Source organism: Athene noctua, chromosome 1, assembly GCF_965140245.1.
Source record: "Athene noctua chromosome 1, bAthNoc1.hap1.1, whole genome shotgun sequence".
In the NCBI taxonomy this organism is placed as follows: domain Eukaryota; kingdom Metazoa; phylum Chordata; class Aves; order Strigiformes; family Strigidae; genus Athene; species Athene noctua.
In genome coordinates this window covers 30004136-30023260 of record NC_134037.1, presented here as the reverse complement: position 1 = coordinate 30023260, position 19125 = coordinate 30004136, and the positions used below count along the sequence as shown (strand labels likewise).

The 19125-nt window shown below is 36.5% G+C and overlaps 1 protein-coding gene across 2 annotated transcripts in view; it reads left to right on the top strand.

The window, feature by feature from the left end:
- KHDRBS2 (KH RNA binding domain containing, signal transduction associated 2) overlaps positions 1-19125 on the top strand; it is a 382788-nt gene that overhangs the window by 269893 nt on the left and 93770 nt on the right. Inside the window, exons 6-7 of one of the 2 annotated variants that reach the window (XM_074922518.1) lie at positions 518-713; positions 3869-3891. In XM_074922518.1, coding sequence (XP_074778619.1) covers positions 518-713; positions 3869-3891 — 219 coding nt within the window. The remainder of the gene's footprint in view (positions 1-517; positions 714-3868; positions 3892-19125) is intronic. The other variant, XM_074922510.1, reaches the window with a different exon arrangement.

Sequence of the window (19125 nt, the reverse complement as noted above, 5' to 3'; positions counted from 1 at the left end):
ATCCCGTGATACCCTTCCCTTGTACTGAACTAAATTAGATGGGAATTTCTTAGTCTCATTTTATACTCTTGCTCTATTTTGCCTTGCAAGTTTCTGCCATCCTGCATCATCTTCTGTCAATCAGTTTCTCCCACCCACCAATAAACAGGAGAATGACAATGCTGATTGTTCTTGTAAAACAATTCAAGAGCAACAGAAAAATTTCTTCACTTTCTCCTTCCTCTAGAACTACTTTGAAGTAACTCTGCAACTCTGTGAATTACAAGGATCCAGAATTTCATTAGTACAAGCAACAAGAGGATCAGGTGTAAAAGGCACTGGAGGGCTTAAAAGTAATGCCTTTCTGTAATATGAGTTCTGCCTGAGATATTGCATAAAAGTGCTTGACATTGTACCTGCCAAAACCCCAGAGTTGTATGATACTTTAAATAGTTGTAAAAATGTAAGAAGGAGTAGCACTTGCATGTCCTCCTTCGCTGGTACACACCAAAGTGATCATTCCTTCTGCTCTCCACAGGGGACGTGGGGGTGCGATTCCTCCACCCCTACCTGGACGAGGTGCCCAAGCACCCAGAGGAGCGCCAGTGACCCGTGGAGCCCTCCCCGTCCCACCAGTGGCAAGAGGTGTTCCCACCCCTCGAGCAAGGGGCGCCCCGGCTGTCCCGGGCTACAGACCACCCCCACCACCTGCACATGAGGCCTATGAAGAATATGTAAGTTACCACTTGCATTTGTAACATTTGTGAGCCAAACTCTGTGTTGAACATCAAGTACCTCTGAGTTGGAAGACTCCAGGCCAATAACTCCTCTGTCTACTGCTTACCCACTGCTGGGTGATGCAATGTGTCTGCAGACCTGCGTTTTAGGTGATGTGGGTTCGTAGAATTGCTCACAGCTTAGTTTTGGATATGAGAAGATTGTGCTGGGTAGCTTTCAGGTTGTCAGAAAAGAGCAACACAGATGTTCTAAAGATTATATTATAACCAAAAGTCACTCATTACTGTAGGCAAATTCTTAGGAATAACAGATTATATCCTTTGAGATATAAAGGGGGAAGGATTATTCTTCTGAATCCGTTTTATTCCATATAAATGTATGTATGTAGTTTTGTATTTGATGTTGTGTTACAGATACATTACAAGTAGATCTTCAGGTAATTTCCATAAAAGCTGATACAATGATTCATATTTAGCAAGGGGCAGTACTAGCTGTCGCTTTTTCTTATGAGGTGTTAAAACTAATCGTGCTGTAAACATCAAAGCTTTCAGGTCATCCTCATTAATGTTTCCTCCTGGTACTATCACCATAACAACAGATATTCAAGTAGAGGAGAAAGTACATCAAATATGATGTCTGTCTTTTTCCAGCTGTGGCAACTCCAAGGTTAGGATGAACATCCAATCCATTCCATAATCCTATCACTAGGAGAACCATTGAAAAGATACACTATAATTGAGAAGATGCAGTTTTACTCAAATAATAGTCTTCCTAGAACAGAAGACAGGAAATTGAAACAGCAATTAAGCTTTGTTGGTAAAGCTTTACTCAATCATTTCTATTTGTAGAGTAAAGATTAGTTCATGGCCACTTCAAATCAGGGACGCACGTTCTGTTAATGCCAAGAGTCACAAGTGAACAACAGCTGCAAAAAAAGGACGGGAAGTCACTCTCTGTTATTATTTACCTCAACACAGTTTCCACCTTTAAGTGAGAAAAAAGCCCTGATAAAAAAGGAAATTAAAAAGTATAGCCTTCCTTGATAGTGTATTTATCTGTTAGTATCAAAATGTATGAGACCTTCCTTTCTGTGCAGAACTGCAGCTTTTCCTAATCCATGAGTGACAAATTTCAGAACAGAACCCTTGTAGTGTAAAACTGAGATTATAAATTAAGTAAATATTTTCCTTAATTTTTTTTTTTTTTTTATCTACAGTACTAGTAAGTGTATTAAGCAGTTTTAAGGGAATATTTCTTATGTTTTTTTCTGGATAGTAAATATATGGAAAGCAGGAGTAGAAGTTGAGTCAACTGGATTATCAAGGTTAAGAAAGCATTCAGCCAGTTCCATGTTGTTTTGAAATGCTTACACTCCGAGGAGCACAAAATATACACACAATTAAAGAAGTCATTTTAGTTTGTAATAGATTACTCCAATAAAAACAAAGAAATGTGTTTGTATTTCTATTTTGCCTGCTTAAATAGTAGCAAGAAACATTGCCTTATACAACAAATTCAGATGTTTTGGAGATCCTTCAGTCTCCTGTGTCCTTTCAACATCTGTATTCCAGAGTGGGAATATATAGGCTTCCCCTGACTTGCACCATCAACATCCACCAGCTTGCAATGAAAATTCATGCAATCTAAATCATCTTGGTATCTTATGTACTGAGATAATAATTAAATGTATGTTTGTGTGCATGTAGAAGAAAAAGTTTATTGTCATATATCTATGTATGAATTTGTAAATGATATTTCAGGGGAAAATCTTTTTAATTTTTCAGGAAATAATCAGCACAGTTTTTCTTTCCAAATAAACCACTACCTCACATATCTGACTGGATATTAAAAGCAATTGGATCTATTTGTTGACCAGCAACAAATGCCATGTGTAATTATTGTTCTTTCACACTGAATCCTAGAGATGAGAAACTAATTCATAATGAATAATTTACCCTATTTACTTTGTCCCATTTTCTGCTTGTAGGCAACCCTCAAGCATATTACAATTTCTTTATCTGTTTATGTTTTTCATTTTTGACTACAGTATTTCACTCCAATTTTTGACTACTATATGCAGGCACCATTGGTTTGATTAGTTGTGCACATGAATACAATGTCATTGACTGTGAGTTACCATATTTTTGATTTTTCTTTGCTCTAATAGAATAAAGTCATTTGAATGCTGAGCTGAAAGTGAACTCGAGAAATAGAACAGGATGGCTGCAGCGTATTTTTTTAATGTTTAAACAACATTTCCTGAAAAAAATCTTTAGATATTTGCTCAGCACTACTAATCAGAGATTGTATTGACTGTTTGACCTTGAAATATCAAACTGTTCAAATTGGTTTGGATAAGCTTTTAAAAGTTTGGAACACTCCTTTGTAATTATCAGATATTTAAATATTTTGAGGTTTCCTGATAGTCTTTGTGAGAGTCCATAAAAGTAAATGTCTAAAGGTTTCTCAAGAAAAGTGAAGTCATTGTCGTGAATATATTCATATTCAACATTTTCAATATCAACACAACCAAAGGGAAAATAATTTGGAGCAACTTTCAGAAAAGAGTGCTAAAGAGGGAAGGGAGAGTGACACACCTCACACCTTTTTCTTTACTTGCTTATGAAATATATAGCTTTTACTGGGTGCAGTGTAGATAGTATCTCAGAGGAACTTCAGAAGACTACCCACAGAAAGAGGAGGTACAGACTGTAGAATATATACACGGAAAGAAAGAAATAGTTACTATGTGAACCTTCCTTCCTCACTTTAAAAACAGCTCATTGTGTGTGAATTTGGATGAAGAGCATAACTAACAGCTGCTGTGCAGCTTCTGGGATCAGAGACCTGGTCCTGGATTTGTAACCTGGTGAATAAAAGTGCTGTTCAAAGTGACTATCCTTAGTTGAGTGTGACCAATTTGTACATGCTCCTCTGATGCTAAAGAGACGTCCACCAGAGTGCAGTTCAGAGCAGAAGCTTGACCTTGTCATTGTGAACTTTCTTCAGAAGAAGCTTCTTTCACAAAGCTGAACTTAGCCCTTTGTCATTACTCTCTGAGATATAACTTTACACCTCTAATCCACAGACACCACCATACTGAACATGTCTCTAGCTGCTGAAAAGGATTCAAAAATTCATTATAAAACAGCCTTCTGGACCTCAGGTTCTGTTGTGGGTTTTTTACTGAAAACCACACAGTGTGGTTCCCCGTTAAATGCATTATGGATCATACTCCCTACTACTTCCACAAATTCAGCACAATTTAATTTGAATTATTGCTTAATTCTTCTTTCCATGTGTAGCAATACATGCCATGACCAGTTAAAAGCAAGGACTCCGTCTGGAGCTCTTCAGAAGCACTGATTTACCACTGAGCCGTGTTGTTACTGCCAGGATGCTGAAGAGCCTGCAGTGGATGGTAGGGAGAGCAGCAATGCCAGCAGGCTCCTCAGTTAGAACTAAGGACAAGATGGCTGTTGGGGATTTATCAAATGAATCTTGTAAATTAGGTTCATATTGTACATTGCATTGGGCAGGGAAGTTTTAAGTAGAGAGAATGGTACTGGAATTGCATTTTAATTGCTTCTTTCAAACTTATATCTTGCACAGTTTTGGTCTTTGTCTGTTAGAAAGGTGATGTCCCATCTACAAAACTTACAGGGTTTCTGTTTCAGTGCACCAAGATAGGAGATGGTAAATGAAAATTAGTTCAAATATTGTTTCAGTCCTGCATTATCATCTTTATTGACAAGGACAATGGTAAGACTGGTTTTGTGCCATTTTTTCATTACAAAGGGTTAAGATTTGTTTGGTTGGATATGTATTTTCATCACTTGAAATATAGTAAGGAAAATTAACAATGGTATCACCATTACAGATTGAGGGGAGACTTCTGGAGTCTTTTCTCAACAAGAATCATCAATGTTAAAGGCTAAGGTCTTGTTGGCAACTGATGAAAGAGGCAATAGACATAACTGATTGAGGTTCGTGTTTATACAGAAGTGAAAAGTGGGAAGTGCTTGAATAGATCTTCTGCTGGAGGGAACACCCTACTGAGGCAATAAAGCCATTGTTTAGCACAATATATTTTAATCTGAGCATCCTGACTTTTTCACTCAAGATTAAAGCTAAATATTTGAAGGGTGCTTAACCCAGATATAAGCCAAAAATACCATTGTTTCAGATCCTGTTTTTGAAGTCATTTGACTCTAGAGTTGTATTTTTGCCTCCTGAATAGGAAGCTCATAATGAACGGTGCAGTGATATTTTTCTTTACATTTTTTAACAACTATGGTGAGTCTTGCTAAGAGGTCTAATGCAAGTCTAGAAGTGTCTTAGCACTTCTTCCCTTACCCCAAATGCAAAGAGTTACCAAAGCAGAATAAATTTGGGACTAAAATACACATTGCTTTTATATTTTACTTGCACTTGCATTTTTATTCATGGATAAGAAAGGAGACTTTTTATTCCTGGATATAAAAAGGGGACTTTTGTACAGAAAGCCACTCAATAGGAGTACTTAGATGAGCTTCTTGTATTTACAAAGAAATATATAATTTGTTTGCAAGAAATAGACCAGTCTGTCCAGACACTGAGAAGGTCCTAGCTCTAGGACAGACAGATTAAAGAGCAATTTTAAATGCAAATATTCTTTCTCACCTCTCATTTCACTGATCAAACCAGCCAAACACAGCTTCTTGTTATCTTCTGGAATAAGCGAAGAGCAATGCTTTTAGAAAGTCAATGGAAAAGAACCACACAATAAGATAGATTGTGCTTTTAATGTCATGCTGTTCTTCCTCTCATTTCAAGCTGTTTAAAACGAAAGCAAATGCCACATTCAACTGTTTATTCTAAGCTCAATGGTTATTTACATTTTTCAATAGTTTTCAAACAAACTGAAACAACTATGCTCATGTTTATTCAGTGACAACCTAGACAATGAAAAGACTGACAATAAGAAGCCTTTTGTCACACTTTAACATTTTAAAAAGGAGAATCAACATTTACATGTGACTGCAATCCACAAAATTATGGGTGAGGGGGAACTTTGTTTAATATTTTAAACTGCAAGGGATTTTATTTGCCACTTCTGTATGTAGATGGGAACTGTGCATAAACATCTTCACTTCCTCTTCATGGCATGATTGCACCTGTGTTAGCGCTTTAATGAATATGTTAAAGTGAGCAATTGGTACTTGATTCTGCTACTTTTGAAGTCCATTTCTATAATCCCAGTAGGATGTTCTCTGTGAGAGTGAGGCCCAGACAACTAAAATGACTTGCTGCAAACCTTAAAATAGTGAAATACATTGAAAATAATTATAGTCAAAGGGGATTTTTTTTTTTTTAAATCCAAGTTTCAAGATGTACCACTTATTTATTTCTGTGCCTCTGTTGGATGAAAAAAATCAATGAAGAATGTAATGAGACTAAAGAGCATTTGAATAAAGCTGGAATTATAGACATGGGAATCTTCATGGCTGAACAACATATTGATTAAATATGATTGATTACCTATTTATGCCCAAGGCACTTAGAAAAAGAGCTAAGCTGTATTCAGCTTACATCTGCTGTGACATGAAAAATCAAATTTTATTTTTACTATAATAGCGATAAACAGGATAATGTTTATATTATCTGAAAGACCTATTGAGCATTAGAAGAATACTGTGAATGGTGGTCTCATAAAGCTAGTGAATTTTTCTATTAGTTATTCAAACTTTGGAGAATTTGGTCCATCGATAGTATAAATATATTTATTACAAAAAAATCCAGCAACATACATACAGAATTAAAGTAGTGGGAATTTTTCTTGTTTTTTTAAGAGCAAAAACCACAGTCAGCATTAAACCTTCAGTGTCTGGGAACCTACAGTTCTAGAGTTTTTTGCTTACCTATGCAAATTGTGGTTTGGGTCTTTTTCTTATAGATGATAGTCTGAATAAATAAGGCTTGCCTCATGAAACCAAGCTAACTGTCCTGCAAGAAATGCATCAGTGAAGGTGTATACTGCTTTCAGACTCATCACTGCCATGAATTACTCACAAACTGACAATGTGCTCTGAAGCGGACTTTATTATATTATTTTCTTGATTTGTTTTGATTTGATTGTAATAATCATAGTTATTCAATGGACTAAACTTGACTCATAAAATACATAAAACTCTAACATCTACTTAAAAATGCTGCAGAAAGATTTTGTGGAGGATAAGCTCTTCTGTCATCTTTTTCATGCTCTCCTTACTTGGCAAAAATCATTCTCTCCTTGACATTAGTTACCAAGTTTTCAGTTCAAAACTATTTTCTATGCTAGACAGAGTATAAAACAAAATGCTGATGCAGCTGTACAAGTTTTAGCATTATACATTATGTTAATCCAGCTACAACCTAATAAATATTTATATCTGTTATACAGAGATCTAAGTGAGCGGCGTCTCTCAACTGATGATCCAACCTTCATATGATCCTTAAATATGCATAGTGTATGCGGTTATATTTGTAAGATCCTACATAAAAAAATATGTGGAGTATTCATTCTCCATGGAGACAGAATTTGTCTGCATCATGCAATGCACCATTTGATCATTAAACAGGGTGATTGTTCAGGAGTCTGTGTCCTGGTTCAACTAGGATAGGGTTAAGTTTCCCCAGCAGAGAGAGAGGGGGAAGGGATCTCCAGCCCGGTTGTTCATACCATGCTGACTTCAGGTCCAGGGGCGGAAACCTCTTCCCTTGGTGGCTTTTTGGTGGCGGGAAGCACACATCGGGTTTGTTCTGTGACCATTTGCAGTATTTCTTTGTATATTGTTTGTCTTGCTTACTGTTATTGCTGTTTATTGTTGCTATCATTGCCACTGTTGTTGTTCAGATTGTTTATCACACTGTTGTATTAAATTTCTTCTTATTTTAACCCGGGTTTGTGCCTCACTGCCAGCCCGGCCGGCTGAGGGTGGGGGAGGGGCAACGGCAACGTGCTCTCCGGTCCTGGCAGGGTCTAAACCAACACAGTCTGTTACCAAAAATACTTGTATACTGTCACTTTCATCTTTCACAACTTGCCACTTGGATATTTATCTGATGGAGAACAGTCTTGTTTGGTACAAAATAGCCCTAGGCATCCGCAGGCTGAACATTATCATGTGACTGTATCTCCACCCATGTTATCCTTTTATAACACGTTGCAAAGGTCAGTTGTAAACTTACTGTTTTGTACAAACTCATACAAACATAGAGAATTGCTGTTAAAGACTTGGGATAAGTCCAATTTAATTCAAGCTGTTGAGAGTTTGATTGCTGTGTGAATTCAGCTCAAATGGAAGGCATAGGTTTTGTCTTTCAATTCTCAAAGTTTCTTATCCAGATCTACTCCACCAAGGTACTATAAAGTTAAATAATTTTGAACAGCAAGGTTCATCATGACTGGTGAGATCCTGAGGAGTCAGATACATAGACACTCAGTGGTAATGAGAAAAGCTCAGTGCAGACTGCTCTTTCTTGCAGACTGGTAAACTCAGAGGTTTTTGGCTGTAGCACACAACTGCAGAAGTCTTGAGGCATGGTTTCAGGAAAGGCTCTGGGCGATAAAATGCCATAGCACTTAACATTATCACAACTTGCCTCTAGTATGTCAGTTTTACTCATGTTTTTTTCAGTCTAGCCTCAGATTAGAGATGTTATTATAGTGGATAAATGGAGTGCTCTTTATATCAATTGGTTTTGTGTACAGCTAAGAGTACTTCTGTTTTGTGGGTTTTCTTTATTTATTAGGGATTTTCACTGTAGCTAAAACATGAGCTTTATTAATATAGTAAAATGCACAGTTTATGAACTATTTTATATTAATTGGAAACTTTTATGGATTATTCCAAAATAGTATTTTTGTTTTAGTGGAATTTTAAGGCCATGTATTTTAAAAATACTCCTGTTGCAGGAAGCTTTCATCAGAGTTCATCTATGTTCTTCTCTTTGGTACATTTGTGACATTGTCATCTTGCAAAAAATACTTCTGCAGGAAACTGCAGAGATACATACTTAGCAATTGCACTTAAAGACAGACATTGCAGAGTGCAGTTCTCTTTCATTCTCTGACTGATGGGCCTTTTAGCCAGTTGCCTCTGTCCATACACTTAATGCTTACTCAGGATAATTGAAAAAGATTTGTATTTGGTACAATAAAAGGCCTGAAAAGTAGTCTTACATGCTTATATCTTTTTTTCCCCCTCATTATGTTCAGTGCATTTGTAACTCTGAATTTCAGTTATACTTAGGAAGGAAAAGGTTTCTGCTAGACGAATTCTCTCATGTATTTGGGTGCAGAAGCACCTGTCCAGCAATATGCCTGTTCTTTCTTTGTATTTAAGGGGGGCTCAAATATATAAATAAGCCTAGATTTTCATACACATAGGAAAGCATATATACACCCTACGTGTATATTGTTATAGGCAAAGTTGTTTCAAGCTGTGCCTTGGATGCAGGCCATCTGCAGACACACACCAGCAATTGCTTCCCCAGAGGCTGCATGTGAATGTCCCATTATTTGCTGCTTTTGAAGGGGGAAGGTTTATGACTCTCCAACTGCCTTAGCATTTCCAGTAAATCTTTGCTTGGGTATAGAAATATGTGCTTACATACTGATACGGATAGGCCTATATGTTATCTATAGCTACAGCACAGAAAGATGTGGTCTTGTTACTTCCAGCACTTCTGTTTATAAGGACTTTATATTGCACAGAACTTCTCTGCAGCCAGCAATGTGCATGAGTAACTGTGTAAGAAATCAGTCTGAAGGATCAAGGAAATAAAATTTAAAGCATATATCTTCTTTTTTTAATAACACAGTTTCGGAAAAAATAAATATAGAAAATAAATACAGAAAGGAAAAAGATACTAGCAAATATTTAAAAGAATAGTTGTATAATCAGATGGACTGGATGAAGCACACATATTTTTTTTCATCTTTAACTTCTTTAGCGATGGTAGTATTAAAGTGACTGGAAAATTCATATGAATACCTCTTTGTCAGATAAAGAGGTCGGTGTTGTTCTCAGACATGGTCATTTTTAAAACAATGAGATCAGTTATATTTTCTCTTTAAACTGTAGCAGAAATGTTGAGAAAATTCATCTTATGAAACACAATACCTTGAGTTAGACCTATAGGGCTCTTAAAGAGTGTAGCAATCACTAGAAGATGGGGATCTAGCATAATGGCTCTGGGACAATAAAGTAGAAGACTAGAGATGAAATATGTTCTTTCTCCATCAAACCTGTTTTTTTTTCCTGATGAAATTATGGTTGCCTGCATTTTAATAGCTTCTACAGTCATTATAAGTGCTGTTACTCATAGACAGCTAATAGCTCTCTGAGTACCTGCTGTTGTTTAGTAGCTCTTGGTATGGTGTAAAAATCTGTGGAGTGCAACATCTGAAATCATAAAGAGTGCAACGTTTGTTAATTGAAATTAGATAAGTAAATGCTTCTTATAGGTTAGTATCATGAGAATACATTCATATTCCAAGGACACTTTTGCAAATGTACCCCTGTACTACCCTATGCAATACAGCATAACCTTATTTAAATATCTCTCAAAATCAGTATATCTGTCCAAGTGGAGTACATAACATTACATAGCAGTTCCTAACAAGATGCTTTACCTGTAGCCTTGGTGTTCATACTGTCCTCCAACCCTTCTGGGCCAATTAATGGGTTTCTCTAATGAAAGTATTAATAATCTTTTAGATATTATGCTACCACCAATTCTTTTGACCACAAAAATGTCTGTCAGATGCAAATTATTTATGTCTGAATGGGGACACAGCAACTTTTAGGTTAGAAACCCCATATCCTGTTATCTTTTATTTGGACTTCCCAGTCCCTGATTGTTGTCTCTTACTGTACATCCTTGCAACTTCATACATCCACATTTTTAGAAAGCTGAAATTAAAAAACACCCAACCAGGTATACCAGAAATGAGTCTTATTTTGAGGCAATATATAAATCCATGTATTGTACTGAAGTATTTTAATATTTTAGTTTCTCTTTTCCAGTATTAGAAACACACAGCTTTTCACAGTTTACTTTCTTAGTCAAAAAAAACTCAAAAAATTAAGTTAACATTATTTATTAATCTTTCTGAGGACTAAAATGTAAAATGAGCAAGCATGCATTTGAACTGTTTACGTTTGGGTATTTTTGTCAAAGACTGATGCTGCACTATTTTACTCAACACTGGCTTTCTACAAAGCCCATACACTTGTTTTTGTGAAGACTTTTCATGCAAATACCTGTCCTCACACATGCTGCAGCTGAGAGTTTTCTGAAAAATGTAATACATTTAAAAGAAAAGACATTAAAATTGAAACTATATTACTTTCTATTTTACCAGCCAGTTACTGTCATCATCCTATGATTCAGCCATTCCTTAGCTCGGAGGGCCTCCACTCCCCCTGATAACTTTTATCTCTTTCTCAGTCCGTGTTTCTCACAGGCCTGTTTTTCATCTCTCACAACATCATACAAGAAATTAAATCCATCTTAGATGTCATTAATTCGTGTATGTTTCTTTTGTTTATCCATGATCCAGAAATCCTAAATCACACAAAGTCTGCAAACAAAGCAGGCTTCTAAGTCCTTAAATAACTGCTGAAAACACACTTAAATTCTATATAACTATGCCAATATTTTTTATATGTCATTCATTTTGGAGGAAACTTATGGGGAAAAAAATTATTCTAGCTTTTTAAAAAAACATCCTACCTATCTTCCTAGGAGGGAAACAGACTGCAATGTGGCAAAGAGGCAACACTGTTTTGATAGTCCCTGATTGAATGAGGACATTGCTGAGGTGAAACTGAATTTTGAAAGAAAAGACTTTTGAAAGATCTGCTTTCTCTCCTCAGGACCTCATTTGAGCAGTATACAGACTACACAGTCATTTGTTGTTTGCGTTGGAAGAAGGGAATTGTTACTAAGAACTAAGCTTCCACTCTGCTTGGGAAATACCAGCTCATCCATACTTGATCTGAATTTATATATTTGGGGATAAGGAAACAGGTTACGGGATACAGTCTGAGAAACTGTTTAGCATTCTATAGAGAAGTAATTAATGAAAGCTGAAAGATGTTAAGATAAACTTCCCAGCTTCAGTATCATGATGCTTTTCCTTCCCTACTTGGGGGATATTCATGTTGAACATTTCCATTAAAGCTGTGTATGTGTATTGCCATGGTAAGTATGAGCATACGAATTTACATGACTTCGATGTTGAGTAGCTATGATGTAAAACTAGAACATTATTTTGGGAAGGAAATTACCTTTAGTTATTACTGTTATATTTTCCATACTCTCAAAATGATGCATGCTGACAAACTTTGTTTTATAAAGAACACTTCTGCTCTACTAAAAGTGCTAAAAGCTCTGCTGTAATTTTTATTTCTTGAACTGTCCTGAGTTTTGCTGACCTTAGAAAAACAAAATGAAAAAATCCAAGGATATACTTTGTTTCTAAGTTCAAAGCATTATGAACCTAATGCTTCTTTATTTCTTGAAGCCTGCTTGATGCAGCACATAATTTTATGACTGCTTTATCATTTCATTGTGAAGTAAAAAAAAAAAAAACAACTAAAAATTGACATTAAAAAATACTGTAAGAAAGACCGAGGGTCGCTATAGCCTACTTCATCCACTGAGAGGAAAGTAAAATAGAGTCAAAGAAAACGAACACTAAATTAACAAAACAAGCAGGATTCTCAGGATGCATACAGGTTTGCATACCATGATCATGGTCCTTAAGACTGCATATTAAAAAAAACACCTAAACCAAACAACAAATATATTGGGCTTTTGGAGATAAAGTTAGCCAGTATTTTGTGTTGGCAGGTGGTCATGCAATCCTGTATACCGTCTCCTGCGGAGAGTTCAGAAGTATAAGCAATGTCGTAAGTCAAAAATCCATGAATGTATCACTGCAAATCCAGAGTGGCTCCTCTGAAAAATGAGATAGAGATCAAACTGAGCACAGTTGTATTTCTAGGAAGAAAATTAGATATTCCAAGAACTTTTCTGCTGGTTGGACTGAAGCAAACTTTGGTCCCCTGAGATTCTTCTGGTTGGGCCACCCAGCAAACCATCAGAAATGTTACTATGTCATCTTATTCTTCTCAGCTATAGGCTTAGAAAATTCTCCCACGTGGGAGCAGCTGTAACAATTTTCAGGCCATATGCAATCAGTAAGGAATTAATGGAAAGCGGATACATTTTTTCATGGATGGAGTTAGCAGGACAGTGGGCTGAAACTCCGAGGTGTTGCTGTCCTTACTCTAGTAGGTAGCTAGATGTCAAGAGAAGGGATAATCTGAAATATGTGCAGTTATCCACATAGACTGCGGCTGCAATGGAAGTCATAAACTTCAAAGTAACATTTCAGTATGTGCCAAGCAGGAAAGGACTTCCCCCAGGACTGTGGTGCAACCTGCTCTTTCAGCATGATTTCTGAATAGATGCAGTCAGCAGGAGTAGGGTATCTCTGTCAGACAAAGCAGAAAATGTAATAGATTAGTACAATCCAGCTGTGATGGCTTCATTTATTTAATTTAATTAATGCAGGGCTTCCAGGATTTTAGATTAGCAGTTTAGGTTTAAATATGCCTGAAGCAAATAGCAAAAGACAAACTGACTCTTTGGATTAGAATTACTTGTCCTTTATAGTCCTTGAAGAGGTACAAGTACAGATAAATGCCCAACCAAAAGCATTGTTTAAATTTTAGTAAACAGCTGTCAAAGACATAGGAGCTATCCTTTACCAGTTCTGGAGAAATAACTCATCATGCATAATCTTTCAACTAAGAGGTTTATTGAACACAACAGGAATGTAATGATTATTCCAAAGTGTTGCTGGCCACTGTGTGAGTTGCCCTTGTGATTTACAGCCACAAAACTGTGCCCTGCATGAATTTCATGACATAACAGTCTGTCGGTTCTTGAAACTATAAAGTCATCCCTTGGAGATAACTGAGTCAGCCTCACACTGATGGTCATTTCAGGATATGACTATCATTTCTTTGCTTAATCATAAAATACTGATGTGATTTAAAATGTCATGCTTTAGATGTAAGATTTAACAAGCCTATTAAACTATAATACAAATGATAGATATTGTAAGATTCTGTAAGTACTAAACTAGTACTAATGTATTGGATCAGTTTCAGAGTGGATGGATAGGAATTGACAAGGGCCTGTAAGCAGCTTGGAAAAGAAATGGGATGTCATAACCTGATTATTTAGTGAGATGTTAAAAATATTCAAAATCGGTCTTACTCAGATACGAAGAACCAAAGACTTCCAACTATCTTCAGCTGTGAAGTGTTATAATTTTATTTATTTGTGTTTACTTAAGATTTCAAAGTTGTTTAGATAGTGTAAAAATACAAGACACAAAACACATATCATTCTCCAAAGAGTTTCCATTGTGTTTAAGAATCTCCTGTAGTGATATGCTGGTCCTTGATGTGATCAGCATGGGGACAGAGTGCCTTACAGGAACACATTAAATGAGGCTGATTCTTTTAGATACAAGTCCTTATTTTCATTAAGCATGAATGCCATTTAAAGTAGTTGCATCTGACTAAGAACTTGTGTATTTTTAGAGATATTAGTAAGTTTTCTTTGCAGTAAGAGGGCAGGAAAAGAAGTTTGTGACAGCTTCATGTTGGAACTCACTCCATCACTTCTGACTGGTCCCTGAGGAGTTTCTGTCTCAGGAACAGGGCAAGCTTCACCTTGTGACTTACAGCTGCACTACCAGACCCTGTGTGATAGTCATGACATAATTGTGTGTGATGATAGAAGCTGCAAAGCCTTAATTCCTTATACAAAGTTCAGTTCTTCCTGGTAATGGAAGTTTTCATCAGCCTCTGATCAGTGGAAGATCTTTGAGATTTTTCAGTCCAGTCAGCATCTGGAATATAAAAATCAGCATCTCCGAGGCTCTCTAGAAAGAGAGGTATAATGTATGCAGAGGAATGAGGACTTAGATGTTACATGTGGTAGTAGATATTGCTAAGAACTGATACCTTGATGCACATATGCCATGTTATGGCATCATATACCAGAGTTCAGGCCTGTGCTCTCACCCTGTTTAGATTAACAGTGAATATGTAGTTAGGCGAGCTCGGAAACTATGAAGTTCTCAACTAGACCTAGGCAGAGTATATTGATGTCTATGAACAGGATGTGCTGGACTATCAGATACACTTATAATAGCCTTTAACAAAGCCAGAAGTTCTTATAGAAGTATAAATTCTATTGAACTTTTCATTTTGAGAAAGATGGGGTTTTAATAAAAGTTGTTATACATGAAGTAGTTGAGAATGCAGTGAAAATATACTCGTCTCTATTTGCAAATTGTCTTAATATTGTCTAATCATTGAGGTGCTTCCTGCACACCTGCACTTTCTGTGAGTCATATACTCTGCACATGAAAGTTATTAGCATAATGACTGACTATTTAAAAATGTGTTTATATTAAGTGCACAGTTTTTCTTTTTTTGGGCAAATAACCACGATATGGCTAATGAAAAATTTGTATCTGTAATTACTTTTTTAAAAGGCAAAATAGAAACTGATTAGTTATATGCCTGATATTTTTCATTGCAGGCTTACTTCTACCATACAACTATTCCTTCACCATAGATTTCTGACAGCAAAAATACAAGGATAGTCTTCATTCCAGTCATCCCCTATAAATATCACTGATTCATGCAACACACATCTGGATACTGATCCTTTTGATCTGCTTGACTTGGATTTATTCTTGATACTGCTGACTTTAATGAAAAGCTATTTCATGTTGTGGGTGAGACCAAAAATTCAGTCATGCCCCCATGTTTTGCGTTCTTCTGATTTTTGTTTTACCTCCTCTGTTGTCACCCAGAAGCTTTCTACTCCAAATTATAGATTGTGCCTTTTTTGGCTTATCTTGTTTATGGTATCTTTCATCTAAGCTTTGAGAATTGGAATATAGGATACAGAAATCTCTTCTGAATCCCTGACTTGTGTCCACAAGCTGCAGTTTGCAGTCTGTCATAATGAATGCGGTATTAAAAAGCACGTTGATCTTGCCAGATGAGACCTTCAGCAAGGTATGTAAGAGTTCTACAAATAGCTCCTGGTATCTAAGGAGCTTACAGTAAGGAGAAAAATTGCCAAAAAACAAATAAGCCTTTCATTTTGCATTCTCTTGATTACCTATTCAAACCCACAGATTTAATGTTGTAGTTATCATTCATTGTTTATGTCACCAGATGTATAGTAGGCCCTTTGCAAACATACGTTAAAGCAAAGCCTGAGCCAAGACATGTACATTCTAACAAAGCGTGGATCAGTGGCTGAGCGAGGGAAGGATAAGTGAAAGCTCTGGTCCAGTCATTAAGGAATTCATTTTGGAATGATGGTTGGGTAAAAAGTTGATACAAAAGAGCCAAGAAATTTAAAACATCTTGCAACCAGTAAATCCAATGTATACACATAACTTTTAGAAAGTCTCTTAGGAACTAACTTTAAAAAAATCTCTCCAAGGAATCTGTTCATCAAACACGGGGCCCAAAGTTGCCTTATTCCCATATTTAAATTGTGGGTTTGCTTTGAATTAAAGACAACTCTCCCTATCCCCTGAACTTTCAAAGATCTTAAATCTAAATTGAACAGAAGCTTTTTGTGATTCCGTAAGTCTCTGATTATAGTCAAAATCATTAATAAGGAAAGCTAGTTGTAGTGAATTAATAATGATCCTAACTTTAACATCAGAATATTCCTATAGAATTGTTTTTTCTTGCACTGAAATGGAATAATTGTTGTAGGTTAATGTCAACACAAAAGTTATTCCAGAAACTGTTTTCCCCTAATTGCACCTCAGCTGAATGCAAAAATCCATCCTTTTCTGTATGAAAATACATAAAGGTACATTCATTAAGCAGCAGAATCCTAATAGAAAAGTCATCTTTAATCTGTACAATGGATGCATTTTCTGTGTCTTGAAAGTCATGTCTGTAGCTAAAATTGTATAGTAAAGTAGAAAACAAATGAAAGGAAGGGAACAATGACAATAGTGCTCAAAATAGTCAAGAACAGATTGAGAATTTGGGGTTGGATGTTGGGGAGTGAAATCTTCAAGAGTAAGAATCAGAATTCAAAATTAGAATATAACAATCTTCAGTGTTTGCCCCAGACTTGAGCCTCCTCATATTTCAGTCTATGCCACAACAGCCTGCTAAGTGAGTCATTAAAAGGAAAACCATACAAAAAAGGGGGGTTGTACATCAGTCACTTTGGTGTCTTTCTGTAATACTGTCAAAGAATAAAGGTCTGAGAAGCACTTGCTCCCAAAACACTTAGTATTCTATACAGATTTATTATGCAGTATTATAAAATCACATTAGATTGCATAAACTTTTCTGCAGTGTAATCAAATGGAAAAAAATTACAGATGCAGTGCTTCAGATTAGTTTCACAAGATCAGTATTTATATCTTGCAAGCAATGACATATGCTGAAAGTGATACTGTTTTCAGCTTGTGAAGCAGCACTGTTTTTTCCTGAGAATTATACTGTTTCCTAAAACTGTAGCAAACAGATATTTCAAGAAGTGTACAGTTGCAAGACTATCAGACTGTTTTTGCATCCATACAAATTATGCATTCACAGATAATTAAAGTGTTTTGAAAGAGAATCTGCCATAATAAAATAAACGTCCAAACTGCAATTTTCTAGCATCTAAGAGGAAATTACTAGAATACACCTTGAGTAGGCAGTGGACCTGCTTTTATATTTGGATTTGAATTGGTACAACTGTACTGAATCAGGTTTAGATAACAAGAAGAACGGGAAGGAAAGCAGCAAGAAGAGAAAAGAGGTCTGAGGGAACAATAAGAGTAAGATAAAGATAGGAGATGAGGAAACCAAGCAAAGGCAGCGAACTTGTATTTTCAGGGGAAAATGTAAAGATGGCTTTTAAATAAATGAATGAAGTCTAAGGAAAGACAGAAGCATTTGGAACAGTGGAATAACATGCCTCTGTGTCACAAAGAGATTAGAAGTGCAGCTGAGAGGATGAAAGCAAAGGAACAAACCCTGCTATGCTTGTATTGAGGAACAAAGGTTGCTCATAAAGAGAAGAAGAGAACCAAAGTAATGGAGTGGAGGAGAGATTGGAGAGGAGGAGTGCATGGGAAGACATGTTGTGAGTATAGAAATATTAGAAACAATAGACATTGAAAGACTCTGACTTCTTTCAATGCAAAATAAAATTCAGTGGGCACAAAAGGCCTTATCATGTTTGAGAATCATCCCTGGAGAGGGGAGATTTTATTATTCTATCTGATTCTCCCTTTTCACTCTCTGTTGTTTCTGGTAGTGTCTTCTTGTATTACTGCTTTGTCAGTCTAGGCCAGGTCAGAACTGACCAACTACCCTTCTTCCATTGCCTGCAATGTCCAGCAGTTTCTCACATCGTTTTCCCAATAGCTTAACCTCAGGACAGGGCTGGCCATCTGCACATGTGCTGTAAAACATATTTATATCTGAAAAAGACGGGTCAGTTGTTCATAACAGATGATACCTAGCACAATTCCTCTCAATGTGTTATTTCTGAAATATATGAAGTTGAATGGTTCAGTCAACCTGATGCATTGCGGAAAGTCTCCTAACAGCCAATGACTTGCAGGACCGGCTCTTACATGACTTAAAAATTGAAGCCATGATGTATTATGAGGTTGTACATCTTTCTCTCCATCTTTTTCACATCAGTTAAGACCAGCAAAATCCCAACTCACATTTTTTTCAAAAGTTAAAGATTAAACAAGCAGACCTTCACACTATATGTGTGTTGTGGTTTGAACTCAGCCAGCAGCCAAACACCATGCAGCTGGTTGCTCACCCTTCCCCTGCTTGGTGAATGGGGGAGCAGACTGGAGGAACACAAGGAAAACTTGTTGGTTGAGATTAAAAAACCTCACAGTTTAGTGATTGTAATAAAACAAAACAATAACAATAATGGAAAGTACAAATGAGTAATGCACAATGCATTAGCTCATCACTCACCGACCAATACCCAGCCTGCTCCCAACCAGCAGTCCTGATAGAATGAAGATCCTGCCATCGCAGAGTGGAAGCAAGAGAGAACCCTTCTCCTTTATAGATGGAGCATAATGTCATGTGATATTGAATACTCCAATGGCCAACCCAGTCCTGGCACTCTGGCTGTGCCCCCTCACAGCTCAAGAAAATTAACTCTATCCCAAATGAAACCAGGACAATGGTTTAATACATAATACATTTCTAATGTTAGAAACACCATGAAATTCATCCTCTAGGGATGTATATCTTTTGGACTGAGGCCAGAATTTTGTCC